This window comes from Meles meles, chromosome 20 (assembly GCF_922984935.1).
Source record: "Meles meles chromosome 20, mMelMel3.1 paternal haplotype, whole genome shotgun sequence".
Taxonomy (NCBI): domain Eukaryota; kingdom Metazoa; phylum Chordata; class Mammalia; order Carnivora; family Mustelidae; genus Meles; species Meles meles.
In genome coordinates this window covers 54,089,029-54,113,386 of record NC_060085.1, presented here as the reverse complement: position 1 = coordinate 54,113,386, position 24,358 = coordinate 54,089,029, and the positions used below count along the sequence as shown (strand labels likewise).

The 24,358-nt window shown below is 40.0% G+C and overlaps 1 protein-coding gene across 4 annotated transcripts in view; it reads left to right on the top strand.

Moving 5' to 3' along the window:
• Window positions 1-24,358, top strand: part of VGLL4 (vestigial like family member 4) — a 159,503-nt gene that overhangs the window by 66,585 nt on the left and 68,560 nt on the right. Inside the window, exon 1 of one of the 4 annotated variants that reach the window (XM_045990785.1) lies at window positions 8,069-8,586. The exons of the other annotated variants lie outside the window; for them this stretch is intronic. Within the exon in view, the coding sequence (XP_045846741.1) occupies window positions 8,505-8,586 (82 nt within the window). The 5' untranslated portion in view covers window positions 8,069-8,504. Of the gene's footprint in view, window positions 1-8,068; window positions 8,587-24,358 lie in introns of those variants that run through there. 4 annotated transcript variants of the gene reach the window in all.

Here is a 24,358-nt window from a genome sequence, read left to right as displayed (position 1 = left end):
AGCCTTGAAGGAATACATCTGTGGATGATTATGGTTTGTGAGAATGCGAATAGCGGGAATAATCTTTTATTATTAATCTTTTATTTGTGAAGTTTCTTTGGATGGGATTTACCGAACCTAAGTTGTTTTTAGTAATGAAAACCTCTATGGTAAAAGTTTCGTTTGCAACAAAACATTTGCTTATATGTTGTCATATAAGGTTCTAGTTGTAAAACTAATAAGTTATGGTGTTTTGCAAGAGATTTCTCCTTCCTTGGGAATGCTGATTGATTCAGTTCCTTCTCCCAGTACTGATTTATTCCAATTTAAGACCTCAGTCCTGGAGTGCCTGGGTGGCTCAGTGAGTTAAGCCTCTGCCTTCAGCTCAGGTCATGGTCCCAGGGTCCTGGGATCAAGCCCCCATCGGGCTCTCTGCTCAGCAGGGAGCCTGCTTCCCCTCCTCTCTCTGCCTGCCTCTCTGCTTACTTGTGATCTCTTTCTGTCAAATAAATAAATAAATAAATCTTAAAAAAAAAAAAAAAAAGAAAAAGAGAGATCCTCAATCCTAAGATGGTAGCTAACTTATTATGGTGATCATTTGATAATATATATAAATGTTGATTCACTGTGTGGTGCACCCGAAACCGATATAGAATTATGTATCCATTATGCTTCAAAATATATATAAAATATAAAATGATACTTTAAGAACCATTTATATCTTAAATTCATGTTAATAAAGGAAGACTTTATATTCAATCATTTGATATTAATAGAATTGGTTTTGTTAGTATTTTAATTGTTGCATAGTTTAGTGATCGTTCAACTGTTTGTTAAAAAATATTTGCTTAGGGGCCCCACACTGGGTGTGGGGCCTACTTTAAAAAAAAGATATTTCCTGGGACTTTTAAAATTAAATAAAATAAGAGGCTCATTGTGTTTGAAATATAATGTCTGTCAGGTGAAAATGGCCCAAATTGTGCAGTTTGAATTCTCAAAATTATTGTTTCTATTTAAAATTCACCCATAGAGGGCGCTGTTGTATTGAAAGTTTAAATCTTTGAAGCACCTTTTTAAGGTTTTTTAAAAAGTACTTCTGTTTGTACTAAAATCTCACTATATTACAGCATATAATCTAGTAATACTTAATAGAAGTAGAGAGTGTTTTGGGGAGCCCAGCTGGAAAAATCCGTAGAGCACGTGACTCTTGATCTTGGGGCTGCAGGTTTGAGCCTTATGTTGGGTGTAGAGATTACTTAAAAATAAAATCATTAAAAAAAAAAAAGTTGAGAGCACTTTAACTTAGAAATGGACATTTTATAATCAAAAATATTTGCTTTTGTGAAAAAGGTGATAAAATAGTGCATATTTTTCATCATTCCTCTGTGAGCAACTCCAAGTTAGAGAAAAATCAGTATTTTATTATATATTTAGGAATTCTTTTCTTGAAAGAAAATGAAGTTAACATAGGAAACCTGACAGACATATAGGTTCACCTCATTGATATTTGAGGCATTTGAAAATTGTTTTTGTTTTGGTATCTTATTGTTTAACAACTATGTTGTTGAAGACCTAGTGGGTTCAAAGCAGCCTTTATAAACTGGTGGGTGACAGATATATAAATTATCTCATAGTCTCCTTTGTTTTAGATTTAAGTGCAGTATGCCTAAAACACGGTGGAATTATACAGATTTATCCTAGCTAATGGGGTTCTTGAGGTTGGGGTTTTAAGTAGGCCTTTAAGGACCTGCGAAACTTTGCGTTCTAAACAATATTTAACAGCAAAGAAAGTTGGTTTCTTAAGTCTTTTCTCTTGACACTCAGTGTAGGTGCTAATTTAATCCTTTCTCTGTGCTTTCCTTCTAAAACCTTCATCTTAGCAATTAGTATAATTGGATAAAAAAGGGAAAGTGCCTACCCAAGGAAATGTTGTACAAGCATCATCATCGTTACTCTTGCTGTTCATACTATACTGAGGAATGTACCCATAAATGGCAGTGCATTCTAGAGATGCTCTTAAGTAGTTTTCTACAGTGAGCTTCGTGTTCAGTTGAGACTTTAGGTCAAGGTATAGTCAAACTTACTTTCTTCCTTTGGTTAGGTTTGTTTTGATTATTATTCATGTATCAGTTTAAAATGATTTAAAGAGAATAAATGTGTGGTAAAGAGAAAACTTAAACGAGAGCATTAACTACATATCTAGCTTACCTAGAATCCTGGGAGGAGAGCAATTGAATCCACTAAAGGAACCAAATAGAATAGTAGGGTTATTTCTGCTTCCCTGTGTCTTTGAAGAGATTATTGTTAGACTTAACATTAAAAGAGCCCCTTCTTGGAGTGCCTGGGTGGCTCAGTTGGTTAAGCATCCAACTCTTGATTTCAGCACAGGTCATGATCTCAGGATTGTGAGATTGAGCCCAGTATTAGAGCCTGCTTGGGATTCTCTCTCTTCCCCTCTCTCTATCCATCCCCACCTCTCTTAAGAAATAAAATAAAATAAGATAGATAAGATAAAATAAAATTATTCCCTTCTCCATACACGCACCCCAGTGTTTACAGCAGCATTATGTACAATAGCCAGATGGAAGCAGCCCAGGTGTCCATCCACTGATGAATGGATAAAGAAGATGTGGGGTGTGTGTGTGTGTGTGTGTGTGTGTGTGTGTGTGAGTGTATGCAGTGGAATATTATTCTGCCACAAAAAGAATGAAATCTTGCCATTTACAACAATGTGAATGGAGCTAGAGAGTTTTATACTAAGTGAAATCAGTCTGTCAGAGAAAGACAAATACTATATGATTTCACTCGTGTGGAATTTAAGAAAGAAAACAAATGAGCAAAGCAGGTGGAAGAGAGAGGAGCAAACAAAGAAACAACTTCTAAGGACAGAGAACACACTGATGGTTAGCAGAGGGAGGGCGTGGGGGGACGGGTGACATAGGTGATGGGGATTTAGGGCACTTCCTGTGATGAGCACTGGGTGTTGTACACCTGAAACTGATATTACACTGTACATTAACTAACTGGAATTTAACTAACTTAAAATCAAGTTAAAAAAAATTTCCCTTCCCTGCACATGCTCTAACGAGGGCATTTTGTTTTTAAAAACATATCTGGAGAGTGAATTTGATCTTCTGGCTTTTAAGCAGCTCACAGTTTTGGTGATTCTACACTGGTAGTCAGCTGTAGCAAATTGAACAATTTAACGTAGTAATCAGCCTGGACTGCTGTCATGGTCACCCAGAGAGGGGCTGAGATGCCGCTGTGGCGAACATGCATGGAGCACTTGCCGTGTGCCATGGGGAGCTTTATGCCAAGCACTGAAGCTCTGTTTCCTTGTGCTCCAGAAGAAAGAGAGGTCTTGGGGAATTGATACTAATATGTGAAATAAATAGTAATAGTAAACAATAGGAGACAGAAAGGATATGCATATGTGTCTACCTGCTCTGAAAGTTTAAAGTACAGAGAGCTTCTCTTTTGTCCCTTTAGGACACGTTCGAATAAACATCATAAACATCTTTGAACCTCACAAAGGTCTAAATAAACATTTGGAATCTTTAGTGGTTAAATGTAAATCAAAATGATATATTGAGGTGTTTACAGATAAGATACAAATGATCCACTGCTCATGCCTTAACAGCGCATGTTTTCTCATTATGCGCTTGCTTTTTAATAAGTGGGGAACCTTCCTCACCCTCACCTTGATTATATATGAAATATATGTATATTTGTAGTTTAATTAGAAATACAGAAAAATGTCAAAATGCCCACTCCTCAAAGATAGACACTGTCGTTTTGGTGTTTTTTATTATGTTTTTAATACATATGTATACTTTTTTCCTATATATGTGTCTGTCTCATTAATATAGAAGCAAAACTGGTATATTGTGTAATTATTACTTTTACATCCTATTTTGATTATATTCAGCTAACATGTAGTACTATTATCATACAGAGTATAGCCTTTCCTCATGTTGTAATATTTTTGAAGGAATTTTAACAGCTGAATAATATTCTGTCAATATACTATAGGTCTTTGTTGTTGTTGTTACTGTTTTTTAGAGAGCAACAGAGAGAGCTGAGTCGGGGGTGAAGGGTTGGGGGAGAGGGAGAGAGAATCTTAAGCAGGCTCCATGCTAAGCATGGAGCCTGACATGGGCCTCCATCTCAGAACCCTGAGATCATGACCTGAGCTAAAATCAAGAGTCAGATGCTTAGCTGACTGAGCCACCCAGGTGCCCTTATATACTGTAGTTTTAATATAGTCTCTTTGGACTTCAGGTTTTCAAGTTTGCAGCATTGTAAATAAAAGGGTGGTAAGCATCTTTATGTAACGCTTTGATCAAATCTTAGTATTTCCTTGAGATAGAGTTCTAGAAGTAGAATCTGGTACAAGGAAGGGAATACAAACATTCCACACCCCCCAATAAATACATTTCCAACACCACAAATAGCTTGATATGAATGTCAGACTGCTTTGTAGAAAGGCATTATCTGTTTACACTTCACTAGCAGTAAACACAGAGTCTACTAGGATCTCACCTCACCAGCACATAAATAAGACTGAAAAGTCTTTTTGTTGTTATTAATTTGGCAGATGCAGAATCACTTAATTTTTAAAATACCATATATTTTTTAAGGATTTTATTTATTTATTTGAAAGAGAGCTAGAGAAAGCACGAGCCAGGTGAAGGGCAGAGGGAGAAGCAGACTCCCCTCTGAGCAAGAATCCTGGCACAGGACTGGATCCCTGGGATCATGACCTGAGCCGAAGGCAGCTGCTAACCAACTGAGCCACCCAGACACTCCCCCTGTGAGGTGTTTTAATCTTACTGATTTTATCCAACAGATATTCGCTGATTGGCCTGCCTTGTACCAGGCTAATGCCAGACTGACCTTGAAGAAGCGAGGAGTCCATAATCCTTGCTCTTCAAGTTTAAATGCATTCAGAATTGAGGTGTGTGTCTGGAAGCACAATGACGGAGAACAGGGAGCAAGAAGATGGAAGGATGGTGGGGGGTCCCACAAGACACGAAAGGCATATGCTGAGTCTTGAGGGCAGAATGGGTGTTTGCTGAGTAGACAGGCTGGAAAAGTCTTGCACGAAGAGAGCATATGCACCGAGGAGTGAAATAATGTGGTGTTAAAATGTGTGATTCGGTGTGCGTGGAGCATGAGGTGAAAGACTCACGAGGAGCCGGAAAGGAAGGCGCCGCGCTCGAGGGAGTCACTGCACTGCAGTCCCCCCTTCGTAACTAGCCAGCTGCCAGCGCCAGGCTGCTCGGACTGCCTGGGAAGGATGGGGGAGCCAGGTTTTCTGTGTGTTGTTTTTTTTCTGCCAGCTTTTATAAAATGCAACAAAACTCAGTAACTAAAACTATGAAAAAATAAACCCTCATTTTTTAAAATTAAGATTTAAGAGGCATTAAATTGCTCTGTCAAACTGCTTTGAAAGTTTTGAAATGTTCACTCTCCATTTCCGTATCTATTTCTTATGGATAGTAGCAACCAGTTCTGGAACCCATCCATGGGCCTGGATGTTGGGAATTTTGCCACCGATGGCTGTAAATGCAAGTCAAAGTATACACTGCTGGGACTGTCCACACAGATAATGGCCACACAGAGGCCACATTGCAAGCACATTGCAAGTGACACAGCATCATTTCAGGGAAGTTATAAAGTACTCATACCTTCCTTGACAGCTGCACTGTTTGAATCTGGCTAAGTCACTTACATTATATTAGTTACATACTATATTATATTATATTATATTATATTATATTATATTATATTATATTATTTAAAAGATTTTATTTATTTACTTGGGAGGAGAAAGAGAGAGAGAGCATGAGCAAGAGGAGGCACAGAGGGAGAAGCAGCTTTCACACTGATCAGGGCACCATACTTGGGGCTTGATCCCAGGACTCTGGGATCGTGACCTGAGTGGAAGGCAGATGCTTAACTGAGCCACCCAGGCACCCCCAAATCACTATATTTTATTCTATTTTTATTTTTTTAAGATTATTTATTTGTTTGACAGAGAGAGAGATCACAAGTAGGCGGAGAGGCAGGCAGAGACAGAGAGAGGAGGAAGCAAGCTCCCTGCCTAGCAGAGAGCCCGATGTGGGACTCCATCCCAGGACCCCGAGATCATGACCTGAGCCGAAGGCAGAGGCTTAATCCGCTGAGCCACCCAGGTGCCCCTAAATCAATATATTTTAAAATAGAAAGCTCTCCTCCTCAAAATAGTGTATAAAATGAAGTATCTTAAGGGAGGTAATTTTTTTTTCCTCTTTGATAAAAACAAGGATTTTCAACCTCGACTGCGTTTTAGAATCACCTCAGACTCTGTAAAAATGATACTGATCCTGGGTCCCACCTCCTCGGATTAGTTTGATGCCAACTTAGCATCAGGATTTTTTAGAAGTCCACATTGATTCTAACGTGCAGCCAACTTTCTCCCATAGGGGACACGCTAATTACTCATCATGTCTTCTGATTGAGACCTGATGCAGCACAGTAATTATATGCTAAAACTATCATTTGAATTTGAATATGGTGCTTAAAGATCTTAAGATTGTTGGAGATGTAATAATCTAGTGTATCATAGATGGTATCAGAGCTTCTTCTGACCCTCCCTGCCAAATACCATTATTTTAATTATGGTTGATGGTATATATGTCTTTCAGTGTAGCTTATTCAGTATCCAGAATACATAACCTAGTGTTAATACCCTTATAAATTAAAGCTCGTGAAATCTTGAGTTGTCTGCTTCACCTGCTCCTATCCGGTGATGGCGGTGGTGTTGGGTGTTGTATTAATCTCCTAATAAGATAAGATTAGAGCAACTTGCCATGAATGTCTAACATCCGAAGTGCAATTATTGCTGGATTTTAAAAATTGAATTCCTTGAAATTATTTGTTCAACTCTTACTTTAGAGTATTAAAATTTCAGGTCTTGGTCTACACTATGCCACTGCTTAATATTTTCTAGATCTCCCAATAGCATACAGTAATACCAATACACAAACACTTCCTGTGGTGAATTGTTAGTCTATTTATGGTGCCAAAAGCTAGCTACAGTCTGCAAAGATAATGATTTTTCCCCTCTGTTTGCTAGTGTGCTCTTCATGTGCTAAAGGCTCTGAACATTGGGTGATTTACTCATTCAGTAAACAGCTTTTGGGTGCCTGCTTGTGCTAGATACTGGAGATAGGCAGTTTAAGGCTCTTAAAGGAACAGGATAGGAACAGCACAGCAGCATACTACTAGCCATTAATACATAGATGGAACAGCTTTCACACATGCAAAGTGGAAATATTTTTATTCTCCCCCACACCCCATCATTTCAAATAGGCATTTGGATATACCTTTCTTCCTTGCTTAAATTTCTCTCTCTGTTTTCTCTTTCCCTCCTGGTTTTGTTGTTGTTGTTTTGAAAAGTTATTAGGGCGAAAAATACCCTAAAAGTAGTTCTACCGACTATTTTGGGGTCCTGGGCCAGTCATTTAATCCCTCTGTTGTAAAAAGATGATACCGTCTTTGCCCTGTTCATGTGAGTTGTCATGAAGATTATGAGAGAAGTTATATGTAACATTAACATCAAAATTTGAAACACACAGTTCAAGTATAAATGGACCTTATAAAACAATTTTTAAAAGAAAGAAAAAAGAAACCTTACATAGATGTGCGGTGTATGCACCACAGCAAAAAACAGCGTGTGTTTCTGGACCCCGACAGCAAAGATACACCAAAAAGTTAAATTCTATGGAAGTTTGCTTCCATGATGGATTTTTTACTTTTTACTCAGCTCCCAAAAAAGAAACTTCCTGGGTTTTCTTTCTCCTCCTACGGTTCTGCAGTGGCAAGGCTGTTTCCTGTCGAGAGCAGCTCTGCCGCAGCCCCTCTGCACAGACTCTCCACCTCCTCTTTCTCTTTCTTTCAAACACTTAATACATTTAGAGACTGATCTTGTGCAGAAAATATCCCTGACATTTGAAGAGCTCCAGGGATTCAGTGAGCATGCTCCGTGCTCCCTCCCGCTGGGAAGAGGAAGCTCGTTTACATACGAGTCATACCAGGCATAGCCAGCATGTCAGCGCAGTTAACTTGCAGCGGGCTGTGAGGAAAGCGAGCGCGGCTTTGTCCTAGGAAATGTGCTTCGTGTTTTGCTTTTTTCACTCCTTTTTTATTTCGAAGAAAGATTCGTAAAGACTTCTGAGACATTTTTTAAGTGCTCGATTGAGGATACAAAACATACACCATCTACAAATAAGCCCTTGAAAGGTTTTTGTGTGAGTTTTGATTTTTCGTGCGTGTTTTTTTTTTCTCTTTTTCTTTCTTCCTTTTTTTTTTTTTTTTTTTTTTTTAACTTTTACATACTTTGTTTTGATCATCTGAGGCTGGGCCTCACAGTCTTTGAGAAGTTTAAGAAGAGCCAGGAGCTACTCAGTAATAATTAATTTTTTGAAACGTACTCTTTTGGGGCAAAAGCAAAGAGCTGGTTTTCTGTGCGAGCCCAATAAATGCTATTTATGAAGATGGACCTGTTGAACTACCAGTACTTGGACAAGATGAACAACAATATCGGCATTCTGTGCTACGAAGGTAGAGGTTCCTTTCTAGAAATTGCTCTTCTCTTGCTTTTGTCAAGGCCACTCCTCCTTTAGGGTTCTGAATGCCTTCTGTGTATTTTGTTCTCTTTCTTGAGATTTCAGGGTGCTTTGAAAGGCGAGTGTTGATTATGTACTATTTTCAGTACAAAGTTTGTTGTTTGTATCTTAGCCTTCAGGGTTACAGTGGGGGAGGGAAGGCAGTAAAATACAAACTGTTAAAAGTTTCCTTTTTGCTTGCAACATATTAACTCTTCACATTTTTAACTCTTGATAATTGATTATTTTTAAATTCTGTTGGTGTTCTCTTTAGAGGAAGAACTTCTAGGACCAGGGAAAGTTATACATGTTGGTCCCCCCCCCCCCTCACTTTGATACTTAATTTAAACATGCACTATCTACAGTATTCATGTTGTATTCCAATCGGTACTTGGGATTTTCATGTAGAGGGGAACAGAAAGTTACAGTGAGTTTTTGTTTTCAGGAGCGATTGTCCCAAACAATGAAGAATTTTTCTATTCAGTTTGGGGGACTGAAAGGGCACCCATGTCACAAAGCACAGGCTGGCTCTTTGTCTGATTTCCCATTTCCTGTACAGCTCTGCGAGAGTTCTGACATTGAAGGATGTTCCCTCCACACTCCGGTCCCTTGTGGAAGTGATTGCACAACACACCAACCAGAAAGCTAAATTGAAAGAAAGGAAGAAAGAAAAAAAGAAAGAAAGGAACCTACTCCGAATTCTTATTGTTTATTACCTCCTGCCATAACCATGAGGTGTTTCTCCACTGCCTTGTAGCATTTTGAACTGTCTCTGTTAGTAGTAAGAAGAGAAAAAGCAACTTCTTAATCTGTTGGAAACATTATCTACGTGCAATTTGAAAAAGTGGTAATGGCCTGGGTTTGAGTGGCCGGAGAGGCATCTCCGGGGGAATTTAGTTTGGCAGGAGGAGTGTTTTTTGTTGTAACCACATACAAATCAAAGAGGAGACATCTCCTTTCGGATTCAGTAGGACCAGTTTCCATGTTTTCTCTTAATAGTGAACTGAATGTTTCTTTTGAAAAAGAAAACATTGAAGAAACTTGCATGTAAAATTTCAGGCCTGTTGCCTAATCAATTGAAAACTTACCCTTTCCCCTTCAAGGAAAATGAAATCTCATTCATACTGTTTTGTTTTGTTTTTTTTTTTTTTAAACTCTGGATAAGGATTTCATACTTGAGATTTTTTTTTTTTTAAAAAGATATTTTTTTTTAACTCCTGCTTGTTTCACTGATGAGAATTATGGTGGATGGCTTTCTTTGAATCTGCTGCTTTAAGTATATCATCTTCTGAAGTCACTCATCTTAAAGGCAGACTTCTTCAGGATGGTGACTGGGCAGCAGCAAGTGACTGGGCTTGTTTCTTGTGAAATTAACATACTGCAGTTTTTAAAAACATTTCTTTCTTCACTGAATAAGAAATCATAGACTTTTAAGGCAGTATCTGTTGGCTTGTCTTTGTCATTGTGTAATATGATATTTTTCAAAACAAAACAAAACGTAATTATCAGCCTAACTGAGGAATAGATGCATTGCAAGGAAATTGATACCACATTCATTTTGTATGTCTCCAGTTGTGGGGTGGTGAGGAAAAGCTTATGGAAAGCTCGTCCAGGTTGATTTGTTGTTTCGTAGTCTGTAATATACTTGAGAGTCGTCTGCTTTGCAGTCTCCCTCTTTATTTGGGAGAAGAAACGTTGATTTTGAAAGTCGAGTAGATATGTAGGATGATTTGCTGTCGTCTGTTTGGTTTGAACATCTCCTGCTCTTCTCCTTGCTACGAAAGTTAACATTATTTTAACACCAAAATAAATACACAGGAAATGAAGAAAAGCACAGCAAAACTTGAGTGGTGTTTTTAGTGGGTTGTTTATGCCCTGGTGGTTTTCTTAGTATAAACACTGCACACATCTGTTCTGAACTCAAAGGGGTGTTTTGAGGATGGGCATAAATCTCAGATGGGAATTTTTTTGGTAAGAAAAGTTGGAACCATTACTGTTCCTTTAAATCCAATACTCTGGAAGTATTCGTATTAAGCATCGCAGCTCACCAGCATTCCAGGGAAGTTATTTGGAAAATGGAATGTACAGTTGGTAGGCAGCATTTGATTTCACTTAGGGCACAGGCAGGCTTTACATCTCTTTAAGAATAAGGGACAATTTAATTTTCTGAAGTTTTAGTTTTAACAATTAAGATGTTGATGGTTATTCTTATTTTCCAGGTTAGTTATACCACATTCCCTGGTTCTGCTGTTCACAGCTCTATTCTGCCAAATAAACCATGTGTCCGCACTGTCATTCTTCAACCTCTTTGGCAACATATACACAAATAGATCTTTTTAAGCCAGTTATCTTGTAGCATACAAGGTCTCCCTAAAGTCCTACATTTAGAGCAACTCTAAATGGTTCAGATACAGACTCTGCTCTGTGACTGCTCTCTGGCATCTGACTTTCCCCATACTAGTCTTTAAGCATAATTGAAAAAGAAAATAAAGAAAAAATTAACTGCAAATAGGCTTGGGGTGGAATCCATTGGGTAGGAGAAGGAGAAGATTGGCAAAGGGCAGAAAGAATCTCAGTTTGGCTAATTTCTGGAAACCCATCACTTTCATTGGTAATGAGCAAATTAGCAGAACTCTGCTTGTGTTAATGAGTCTGTTCAAAAAACCTCATGGTTTATTACCACAACCCTCAACAGTTAACCAGCTCATTGTTCATGACCATACTGCATGTTCATGTTATACCCATTTGAACCAGTTTTGCCTCTATCTCCATAAAAAGATCATAGGCCAACCTCAGCCTTCATTTTCCCCCTGTGAACACCTGAGAATACTCCGCCAGTAGACTGAAAGCCTCCTGAAGGCAGGGCCTTCTGCCTTGGTCACCACTGGATCCTGGAATCCTGCCACGGTGCCTGATTTGGCTTCCAGAAAGTGGCTGACTGAAAAAACCCATGAAATCTCTCCGATAGCTGTGTAGTCACTACTGTATAATTTAGTCCTTCATTATATATACGTCTTGTATTCTCTAATTATCTAATTATTGTAGAGCTGTACAGGGCCTTAGGTATATCTTAGACATTTGACACCCCCCCCCCCCCCCGCCGAAGAAACCAAGGCCCAGAGAGGTAAATTGTCTGTTCAAGTTGATTCAGAAAGTTTGTAGCAGAAATGAGTTGTTGTGAGGACTGAGTGGTTTTCATTAGTCTCTGATTTTTCTCCATAATCATTTTATGTCTTGTCTCCTTAGTTATTAGCTTGTCGGTGATAGGGACTGTGCTCTGTCTTGGGGACCCTCCCAGCACGGGGTGGCAGGGGACATCTGAGATTACAGTGCACAGTGAGCCTGTCCTGGAGTCCTCACTGCCCTGAAGACAGTTGCTGGTCTAGATTCCCAGGCTGTTGTGATGTCAGGAAAGAGAGTGATGAGAGCTCTAGGTGACCAGCCTTGTTGGAATTTGTTCTCCTTGCTGGTCTGGCACTTAGGTTTGCTTTACTTTTTTTCTGATTGTGCAGAGGAGGAGGCCCTGTGTAATGCCAGTTCACAAAGAGTGTTTTCCCAAGGGAGTAGAGAACTGGTTAGACCATTGATTTTTCTCAAGATGGCTGACGGTTCTATTTACATAATTACGTGGTGCTGAAAACGTAGGTCCTAATAAATGTGCTCATGGTTGGCCGTGGCTTTAAGCTGCTGTTAGTGATACTTTAATTATGGGTTAAGAGCCATTAGTGTGTAATTTGGTAGAAGAATTCTCCCCTTTTAATTTAATAGTGCGATTTATATTGGGAGAAAGTAAGACTAAATTGCATATTGTGATCCCCTGAAAGCTTAAGAGGAGAGTATTCTAAGTTCCTCAGATTTTGAGCTGCTCATTTATGCTCATTTATGTTTTAGAACATAATTACGCTTATGTCATCACAGGGTACACTTAAAATTAATTTTCTGGAATTGAAAGGAAACTGCAGACGAGTTGTTGAGTGAGACTTTGCCAGAATTAGGAGTAAGGTTGGGTGACGGGATTCCTTTTGTTTTCTGCCAGTCTAACCAGCAAGCAGTTCAGTGTTCTCTGTCTAATGAGTTCAGAGGCATCAAGGAAACTTAGAGCATTGGGTACTATTAAGGTGAAAAGGCCACAGAGCAGAGCCATTTGAACCCGCCTCTGTTCCAGCCCTATGTATCAAGTGAGCAGCTCTTGATCCAGGGGGTGTATTCTGAAGTTGAACATCTGCAACTATTTTGCTGTGGAAATCCATTTTACTTGAGCATTTTGTTTGCAGGAGAGAGAGGTGAAGGGGAGGAGTTGGGGGGAGAGGAAGGGGAAAATTGGGGGGGAGAGGAAGGAGGGGTGGCCGGGGGAGGGGGGCAGTTGTTGGGGGAGAGGAACAGGAGGTGGTTGGTGGGGAGGCTGAGAGGAGTTTGATTAGTAAAACATGCCTAGGTGAGCCCAGGAGATCTCCTGCAAGAGATCCAGCCAGTTTGTATTTCTTCTAATTACAGTTTGTGAAGGGAAGGTGTGATTATATCCTCCTTCCTTCCAGCTCCCCTCCCTTGTTTCTCTGCCCTCTTCTGGAAAGATTATTGTACTTGGCTGTTTATCTCTTGGAGCTTACACATGGCTTTGTTTTGGAAGGCAGATTTCTCTTTCTTCCTACCTCCTTTCCTTCCCTATTGTCTGCATGGCCTTCTATTCTTAGGGTGTTGGGATTTGTTGCTGTGAAGATTTTTTTAAACACGCCATAAGATACAAAAAATACCCCTGCAGCTTGTGAGAAGATTCAAAACCTCTCAATATAGCCTTGTTCCGCTCAATTGTGAGGATGTTGCAGAAAACTTGGTTTTGTCTGAAGAAATTAGATCCAGACTTAGCACTTCTGCATATATACAAATATATAAAACCGGTCTAACCAGGGGTTGTTTCTGGCTCTGTTTTATCTCTGTATCTGACATTTATTCAACGACTGTTTGTGTTTAGTGGTATCTCTGTATCAGATATTGAGTTTATTAGAAGTATTCCCTAGCCGGGCTCATCAACATCAGTTTGTCCTATAGAATAGTCCCTTTTCCACATGCTTTTACTTTTAAGTAATCCCTACACCCAAGGTGGGGCTTGAACTCACAACCCTGAGATCAAGAGGCGCACAATCCCTCTTTTATTTCTTGATGGACTCATATGTCAGCCCCCTATCCCTCCCCTCAAAGAAACACCAAACATGGACGCTTAATTTTAAGAGCAGAGTCTGAAAATGATTTTACTTTTTCCATTTGTTCTCTTTGCCTTCCTAAATGTTACATGTTCTGCTAAGTTCTAAGGAATTCTTTCTGTCAGTTTGCTTTGTTATCTTGTTATCTTCTTTTTTCCTTTTTTTTTTTTTAAAGAATACTGTAGGTTGTTACAATTTCAGGGTATTGTGTACAGAATGTGTTTTAATCCTAACAATGCAAATTACTACTCGTTGAAAGGTTATTTACCCTAAATAAAGTAGAAAATCTATTCTTAAAGTTACCTTTAATTTGTTGCTAATTTATATGATCTTTCTGAACTCTTAATAACTTGTTTGTTAACAAAGAAGTCTGTAAACATAACAGACTGAAATATATTCAGTAAGTCATCACAGGAAACTCAGTCCTGTCCTTTTCCCACCCGGTATCCATTCTCTTAAAGGTACATGGAATGCGTGTGCTCTGCTGGAATATATTAAGTCTTGGGTCGTCCCTCTCTCTTGCAACACTTTTTATTATGAAATATGTCATATGTACATAAACATGCATAAAACATATGTGTGGTTTGAAAATGAACAACCTTATAATCACCACCAGGTCAGGAAATAATAATTCGCCTCTTTCAAGTATTCTCTCCTTGTCAAATTCCTTCTTGCCCCAAGAGGTCATCACAATTATAACATGGCTTTTCTTCCTATCTCTACTACCTCTATATGCAATTCTAAACAAATTAACTTAGTTTTGTGTGTTTTTCCTTTCCTTTTTTTTTTTTTTTTTGGAGCCCTAATTGAAATTATTTCCTATGTCCTCTTTTGTGTCTTGCTTGAGGTTTTTTATAGTGGAGATGTCCTTGTCTTTTCCGTATGAAGCCAGCTTATCTTGAAGTGTGGGAATCTTGGCTGTGGAATATATGTGGACGCCCCAGCGTCCTTCTCATTCACTTGCTGCTCACTGTCTACTAAACATAGCTGGTGATGCTTTGGTCCAAACTTTTTTTTCAGTCCGTGTTTTGTTCACAGTCTTCCTCACCTGTTGAAAGCCTTCTACCATGCAGGTCGTAATGGGAACTTGTATGTCTGAGAAACTCTGCAGTTTGGGGAGAGTGCAAAGTGGGGGTTGCTCGAGGAGATACATAGCTTAATTAGGGTCTGAACAACGGCTTTCGTTCTGCATTAATAAGCAATTTGCTTAAAGGCTGAGACTTGTTACAAGTCAACTTTGTTACAGTGCCAGATTTCTTTGGATGTTAATCCAGGGACTTTTAGATACACAGAAAAAGCTTAAATTGTTCCAGTATTCAAACAATACTCTACATTGTAGAGAGGTGGCTGTCTGAGGGCAACAAAGATTTGAAACAATCATCTGCATTATGCATCATCTAAAATTGTGAATGAAAAAGAATCATCCATATGTATGGCTCTTGATTTTTATTTTATATCTGCTTTGCATGAAAATAGTTGCCTGTTAATTGTTTTTGGCTAATGATTCGATTTTAATAGAGTGAATTCCAGAATTTAATGATTTGTTGCAGATGCATTCTGCCAAGCAATTTAGCAAAGTTGTTTACACTGCCCCAAATCCAGCTGGACAGAGTGAGCCTATGCTTCTTCCCTGATAACAGTTCAGGGAGTGATGAGTGCAAATTTCTGGACATTTTTTTCCCCTTTGATAACAAACATGTCTTCCATTATATGGCAGCACTGTTAGAGTGGCAGGGGATTAATTTAAAATTTTATTTTAATGTCAGCAGCTCTTTGCGGTACCCATTTTCTCCCATTCTTACTATATGTGTCCTTTTAAATGATTTTTTTTTCTGATGAGCAACTGATAAACTGTTGGCTGACCTCACAGAAAACTCTTGTTTTATTTCTCTGCTGAAAAGTTACGACCTCTTTGCCAGTGCTTAAAATCACCCACAAGAGGGCTTTGAGTAGCTTTCTTTCTTTCTTTCTTTCTTTTAATATTTTATTTATTTGACAGAAATCACAACTAGGCAGAGAGGCAGGCAGAGAGAGAGGAGGAAGCAGGCTTCCTGTGGAGCAGAAAGCCCGATGCGGGGCTCGATCCCAGGACCCTGGGATCATGACCCGAGCCGAAGGCAGAGGCTTTAACCCACTGAGCCCCCCAGGTGCCCCTTGAGTAACTTTCTTAAAGGAATATCCAGTAGCAGCTGTACCAGGCTCTAAGTTCTGTTGAGCAGAGGGCAAAAGAGATGGAAAATAGTAGTCCTTCTCAGGATAAAACCTATAAAAAGTTTTCCAGCACTGCCCTACTAGATTCAGAATTGGTAACAATGACCCCTAGTTTCTGGAGACCACGATGGGAGCCCTTTTTCTCAGAGAGGCTTTATACTGGTGAAAGATGGCTGACTGGGGGAGGGAGGAGGTGGAGTAGAGTTCTAGAACCGACAGCAGACATCGAACATTGCTCTTGGTGTCCAGCAAGAAAGTCATACACAGACACGCTCACTTGGTTCTCTATTTTGTCCAACACAGATTGGGAGAGGGCCTTCTTATAGAGCTGGCAGAACTCTTGGGTGTCCTTTAAGGAGAAGATAGAAGAACCACCACATCTTGCTTTTCCACCTGCAGACTCTTCTGAATCCACCTCCCTTCTTCTTCCCCTTCCCTTAGGCTCGCTGAAAGGCTAATTCTTCTATTGGTGCTCATAGATACCAGCCCTTCTGGCCTCAGGGACTTCTCTATGATCTGCTTCTGATTTCCCCTTCTTCCTCTCCTTGTTCTTTCTCTTTATCATGTGCTTAAGCACACAAGTTTTTCCCAACTTTAAAACAAAACCAGACTCATCCCTAAATCTTACCCACGCTCTCGCCCCCCACCCCTGCTGCAGCTATTAGACTCTTACCTTTGCCATCCAAGTTTTTAGAAGAACGTTGTCAACTTATTTCTACTTCCCGTCTGTCCAGTCTCTCCTCAGTCCACTGTCATCTCACATCATCTCATTTCTGCTCCCGCAGCTCCACTTAAGTTGTGCTGGGTGAAGCCACTAAGTGATATCCTAGTGGAAAGTTCAGTGGACACTTTTTAGTCCTTACCTAATACCATTTGGTGTTGAGTCCTTCCAAAATCTTAAACTTCTTATATCCCTTGGCTCAAATACTCTTTGAATATGCACTCCATTGGCAATTAGCGCTGGTGAGCATGTGGTGAGCAAAATGGACAGGGGCTTTATGGAGCTCCTGGTGTTCGTAGGAGGGTATGGAAGAGTGAGGCAGGCTGATAAACATTAAAGACAGACAAACTGTGGTTGCAGCTTGAGAACAGATTGGAAGGGAAGAAGGAGAGAATGTAGAAATAGGAGAGAATGTGAATGTGCTGCACTGGTTTAGGCAAGAGATGGTAGTTACTCAGATTGTGGTGGCGGTCATGGAAAAGGAGAGGAGAAGGAGAACTAAGAAAAATTTAGAGAGAAGACTGACAGGACATGGGGAGAGGCTGGAGTAGGGGATGAGAGAGAAGACATAGAAGACATGGAGAGTGCCTCTTAAGTTTCTAGCTTGTCCAGGTGAGTGGAAGGAAGGTTCTGCCATTTGCAAAGATGGGAAATACAGGGAGAGGACTGGGTTTTGGGATGAGATCATGAGTTTAGTTTCAGATAATGTTGAGTTTGAAGGATCTTTAAAATTTTGAAGAAGAGCTAAATATTATAGGATTGGATATATGGGTCTAGAGCTCAGACAAGAGGCCATTGCTGGTGATACTAGTTTGGGAGAGAGAATAAGTGAAGCTCTGGGCAAGAATGGTCACTGGGGGGGGGGGGGGCGCCTGGGTGGCTCAGTGGGTTAAAGCCTCTGCCTTCTGCTCAGGTCGTGATCTCAGGGTCCTGGGATCGAGCCCCATGTCGGGCGCTCTGCTCACCAGGGAGCCTGCTTCCTCCTCTCTCTCTGCCTGCCTCTCTGCCTACTTGTGATCTCTGTCTGTCAAATAAATAAATAAAATCTTAAAAAACAAAAAAGAATGGTCACTGGGGAACAAAGAACAGAATGAGAAGTTGGAGAGGTTCTAGGAACTCTTCTCTTAGGTCTCCATCAGTTTTCTTCTTTATTCCTAAAATAACCCCACAACTGACCCCTGCCTCTAATCTTGTTCTCTTCTAAGCCTTTATCCATAGTATTACCAGAGTGCCATCCCTTATTTACTGTTACAGCCCTGTTTTTTATTATTCCTTCGCCCACACGCTGTAGCTCAGATACATCAAACTACAGTTGACAGACAGCTGAGGGCTAGAGGTGCCTATCCACCCCTCCCTTTACCGCCCCCACTTCGTGTACTTGAAAACATGTGTATAACTTCTGACTTCCCAAACACTTAACTACTAATAGCTTACTGTTGATTGGAAGCCTTACTGATAATATAACAAAAAGAGTGATTGAGGTATGTTTTGTATATGCTGTGTATTATGTACTGTATTCTCACAATAAAGTCAGCTAGAGAAAAGCAAATGTTAATAAGAAAATTGTGAGGAAGAGGAAGTACATTTACAGTACTGTACTGTATTTACTGGAAGAAAACTGCATGCAAGGGGACCTGCGCAGTTCAAACCCATGTTGTTCAAGGGTCAGCTGTATTTGAGTGAACCATTGCCTCTCTCTGAAATCCGCGTCCCCTGCCCTTTCTCTTGACTTCTCTTAGTCCCTCAAGTGCAGAGACTCCTCCAAAGTGACCCTCCTCACCCCTCCCTTTTTAGCTGAATTAGGTGTTGTGTTTGTAGTTTCGTGGCATGCCGAGCATGCTTCTGTCAGAATTTATTTCACTGTCTTACGTACTCCTCAGTCTTCCTTTCTGTAAGCTCTGGGAGGGCTAGGACTTTGTCTTACATCTCTTTGTTCTTAGCACCAAGCATCCTGATTTCTGTTTAGGTACGAATCTACTCCAGGGTCTTTTGGTTAAAGAAAGAAACATGGAAATTGTGTGGTTAACCCAGGGATTGTCAGTTATTTGGTAACACAAGAAAGTTTGTTAACTCTTAGAATGCCCAAGGAATGGCAGCTGGCAAAGGAGAGGGGAAGAAAGAAAACTGTTTAAGGCTGTTTCTATAGAGAAACTTCGCAAGTTGGACTAGTTGGTTGTAAATAATTGCCCCAGTTCTTTTTGTTTTCTAATTACTGCACTCTGGATTGTCTATTAACTAACTGAACATTTGTGGGAAAATATTTAATACCGATTGTGTGTGCCAGTCACCGGTTATGTGCTGGGGACTTAGCTCTTAACAAAACAAACAGTAGTATCCCTGGGTTTTTGGAGTCTGTGTTCTAGCAGGAGAGATGGACTGTGAACAGGTACATAAATAAAGAAGATAATTACAGATTTTGAAGTGTCATTATTAACAGGTTGATGTCTGTTAGCTGATTTACTATTTAGAATAGTTGTATCCATACCTAAAAAGTGACTGCTTTTATTTTTAAGCTTCAAAGTACAGATTTGAGTAGATGATTTATTTCCCTCATGGTGTTGTGAAGGATTTAAAGTATATCAAAGAAACTTTTGGAAAATTTCCTTTGGAATATGAGAAGTCGGATCTTTTACCTTTTTTTTTTTTTTTTTTAAGATTTTATTTATTTATTTGACAGAGACACACACAGAGAGAGGGAAGACAAGCAGGGGGGGTGGGAGAGGGAGAAGCAGCCTTCCCACTGAGCAGGGAGTCCGATGCAGGGCTCAAACCCAGGACCTTGGGATCATGACCTGAGCTGAAGACAGACACTTAACGACTGAGTCACCCAGGAACTCCTTTTACTTGTTTTTTTCCCTGTGGTCAAAGAATCAGACTGCCTCACTCCATTATACCTGGCTATTATATTGGGACCTAACATTTATTGTAGCATTATCACCTTTTCCTTTTCATTTTTTTTTAAATAAGGTTTTATTTATTTGACAGAGAGAAACAGCGAGAGAGTGAACCCAAGCAGGGGGAGTAGGAGACGGAGAAGCAGGCTCTCCGCTGAGTAGGGAGCCTGATGTGGGGCTCATTCCCAGGACACTGAGATCATGACCCGAACTGAAGGCAGATGCTTCATGACTGAGCCACCCAGGCCCCCCTCTTTTCCATTCATTCATTCATTCATTTTTTTAAAGATTTTATTTTTTTATTTGACAGAGAGAGAGCACAAGTAGGCAGAATGGCAGACAGAGGGAAAGGGAGAAGCAGGCTCTCCACTGAACAGGGAGCCTGATGTGGGGCTCGATCCTAGGACCCTGATGACCTGAGCCAAAGGCAGACGCTTAACTGACTGAGCCACCCAGGGGCCCATTTTTTTTTTTTTTTTTAAATTAACAAAGGCCAAATGATTTGTTTGGGTCCTTAGAAGAATTGAATATATTTAGAATAAAAAAAGTCAGTGAATGTTGGGGCACCTGGGGTGCCTTGGTGGGTGGCTCAGTGGTTAATCTCCAGCTCTTGATTTTGGCGCAGGTCATGATCTCAGGGTCATGAGATCAAGTCCCATGTCGTGCTGAGTGTGGATTCTGCTTAAGATTCTCTCTCTCTCCTTCCCTCTGTCTCTCCTAGTTCCCTCTCTCCCTCCTCTAAAAAAAAAAAAGGAAGGGGCACCTGGGTGGCTCAGTGGTTAAGCTGCTGCCTTCGGCTCAGGTCATGATCTCAGGGTCCTGGGATCGAGCCCCGCATCGGGCTCTCTGCTCAGCGGGGAGCCTGCTTCCTTCCCCTCTCTCTGCCTGCCTCTCTGCCTACTTGTCATCTCTGTCAAATTAAAAAAAAAAATCTTTAAAAAAAAAAAAGGAAAAAAGAAAAAAAAATCAGTAAGTTTTAAAAAGGCTCAGGAAATCAATTTATATGCTCTTCTTAAAGGACTCTGGTCAGACCTTTAAAGTTATTGCCCTGAATAGATCTTACAATATCCCAGGGGGAGATTTTATTGTGAGCTCTTACTTTGTGAAAAGCGTATTTGGGGAGGACTAGATAAAATGCAAGCCTTGGGCTTCATATGGATAAAGGACTACTGGGGTGTTCTACGTGTTTGATTTTTGTTTTTCTTACTTTGTTTTTATTGAGGCATAATTGATGATGGAGCAGTCTTCAGGGCAGGGCTTATAATGCTTTTTCCCTGTGTTTATAACTTTTGTAAGAACAAACCAAATCAAGATACAGAACATTTCTATCACCCCAGAGTATTCCTTCATGCTTCCTGGGATAGGCCATACACATCCCCCAACGATAACCGCTATTTTGACTTCTGTAGTTATAGATTAGTTTTGTCTACTCTTGAGCTTCATATAAGTAGAATCATTTGGTTTCAACTTTTTGTGCTCAGCATATTTTTGAGGGCCATGTTGTATGGATCAGTGATTTGTTCTTTGTATTGCTGTGCTCTAGTCCATTATAGGAGTATGTCACAATCTGCCTATCTAGTCTAAGGTTGAGGGACATTTGTGTTGTTTCCGGTTTTTAACTATTACAAATAAAATTGCTTTAAATGAATAAAATTGCTTTAAACATTTTTTGTGGCAAAATACACGTATGCTAAAATTAATTATCTTAGCCATTTTTAGCAGTATAGCTCTTAAATTCATTCACTTGGTGGTACAACCTCTGAATATTTTTGTCCAAGCCTTTTGGGGGACAAATGCACTGCTTTCTCTTGGATACATACGTGTGGACCTGCTGGATCATTGGTATATTTCACTTTCTTTCTTTCTTCTTCTTTTTTTTTTAAGAAACTCTCAGCTGTTTTCCAAAGTGGTTGTACCATCTGTTCTCCTACCAGTGTTGTATAACAGTTCCAGGAACTATACATCCTCACTGATACTTTGTGTAGCTGGTCTTACAAATTTTAGTCATGCTAGAGGGCTCTGGACAATATTAAAGTGTTTCTCATTGTTAACTTAAAATGCGTAACTTGTGGGAATACTTGGTATGACCCTGCTGTTTGGTATTTTGTGCGAAAAGACGTATTCTTTACTTTTGATGGGTTGATTGTCTAAGAGGCTGGAATCTGTGTGTTCCTTGTCAAATTACAAGCAGAGGTAGTGATTTTGGTATTGTCAAAAAAGGGGTTGTTTTTCCAAAAGGGTAAATCCAAGCCGTGGAAACCAGCATGCAGCCAGATTGAGGGATGAGAACAAACACCAACGTGGCACAGAGGACTCTTTTTTTGGGAACACTTTCCTTCAGTGTAGTGTTGCTTTGCTTTATTTTGTATTTAGTAATGATTCATCTAACCACTGGCCTGTTAAAGCTCAGGGATTAAGCTCTCCTCGCTCCAGTTTGATTTCTCTTCTGGTTTGCACAGCCATTCCCTCCAGTAGGTTCTTTTAATTTCCCAATTTGGAATGCCCTTCCTGCTTCTTTCCAGCTAGATGAATTCTATATACCCTTCAGGGTGTGGCTCATCCTCCTTCTGTGAAACTTTATCTAAAACTTTTTAAAGGCAGGAATTGTACTGTGTGTAACCTTTTAAGTCCTCAATGCCTAACAAGATGCCTCGTCTTCTTTCATGTATGACGATGTTTATATCCCCCTCTTGTGAATTTCTGTAGGGTTTATAGCCTGTAATATTCATTTGGCAGTTATATCACCTTGCATTTTGTTATCTTTAATGTAAATAGAGTATGACATTAAAAGCAAACAAATGTAACAACTTATATATCCGAATAAGTAAGGTGTTCAAACTTGTCTTCAAAATAATTACCTTGGAAAATTACACATTTAACCTAACGTTGTGGTGATCTCATTCTCAGAACATTGCTTTTTTTTTTTTTTTTTAAAGATTTTATTTATTTATTTATTTGTCAGAGAGAGAGACAGAGAGAGAAAGATCACAAGTAGGCAGAGGCAGAGGGAGAAGCAGGCTCCCTGCCGAGCAAGGAGCCGGATATGGGACTCGATCCGAGGACGCTAGGATCATGACCCGAGCCGAAGGCAGCCGCTTAACCAACTGAGCCACCCAGGCGCCCCTTTTTTTTTTTTTTTTTTTTTTTTTTAAAAAGAAGTTGCCTTTAAGGTCTGAGGTACATTCTTTTGACTGTTTTATATGGTGGCTAGCGATTATATATATATTGTGTATACATTGTATATACATGTATTATATACATATAAGTATTACATATTATATGTTCCATATATGTTAGACACTTGTAGAGCGCTGTTTGCCAGCCACAGTTCTGTGTAGATATGCCTATAAAATGATGAACTCTTTTTCCTGTTACTCTAAAGCCAGTTCCACAAGTAGAGTTGGAAAATACCTTTTTTTAAAAAGATTTTATTTATTTATTTGACAGACAGAGATCACCAGTAGGCAGAGAGGCAGGCAGAGAGAGAGAGGAAGGGAAGCAGGCTCCCTGCTGAGCAGAGATCCTGATGCAGGCCTCTATTCCCATGATCTGAGCTGAAGGCAGAGGCTTTAACCCACTGAGCCACCCAGGAAAATACTTTTTTTTTAAAAAAAATTTTATTTACTTGACAGAGAGAGAGAGATCACAAGTAGGCAGAGAGGCAGGCAGGCAGAGAGGGGGAAGCAGGCTCCCCGCTGAGCAGAGAGCCCAATGCAGGGCTCAATCCCAGGACCTTGAGATCATGACCTGAGCCAAAGGCAGAAGCTTAACCCACTGAGCCACCCAGGCGCCCCTGGAAAATACCTTTTAATCAGTGACTGTTTTCTTTGAAATAGGTAGGTTTGCATCATTCTAGAATGACTGCTTTGAAAATGACAAGACTCAATTGTATGTTTAACAAAAACTTTCAAATTCACTTTCACTGCCATCTAGATAGGAAACCATCATATCTAAAGTGCAAGTTACTTGAGGGCATGGAGAACACCATCTTTGTTGTACGCTTCTGCCAGTAGCATTTCTCAGTGTGTGTGACCATGGCAGGCACTAAGTAAATGTGTGATAATTCAAGATCATAGAGCTCTATGCTAGAGGGCTGAGATAATTTGATTGTTATCGAATAACAGTTGGGTCTGTTGGGTAGACCAGCAATCTCTGGCTTTGACTTTATCGTGTTCCACTTTGCCCACTGATTTGTATATCACACAGTACAGTGGCTGTTTGTGACCTTCTAGCAACCCGTTTTTCAGTTCACTTTGTGGAAGATGGGAATGCCACTTAGTTTGTCTGTAAGTGATTTTTCTGTAGAATGACTCTTCCATTCCCTTTAAAGAGGTGGGATCATCACCGCTCACAGCTGTCATAGCGGTGTTTAGAGTACAGCCTGGGAAACACGCATGGCACCTTAAAATACTTATTACTGCCTTGTTAATATTACGAAATCCCCAGCTATGCTAGACTTGACATGTCGTGACGAAACAAAACTTCAGGTTCCTGCCTTTCTCAGGTCTTCTCTTTTAATTAACAAGAGGGGAACGCGAGAACCCCTGGTAACATGAACGACACTTAAACACTCATCCATCCATGTGAAAGCTCCTGTTGCTTTGATTTTGTGTCGTACGTGTGTAGGGCTTTCTCTTTCTTTCTTTCTTTGCACATTTTGTGTGTGTGTATTCAGAATTTCCCTGCCACATTTGATTTACCTCA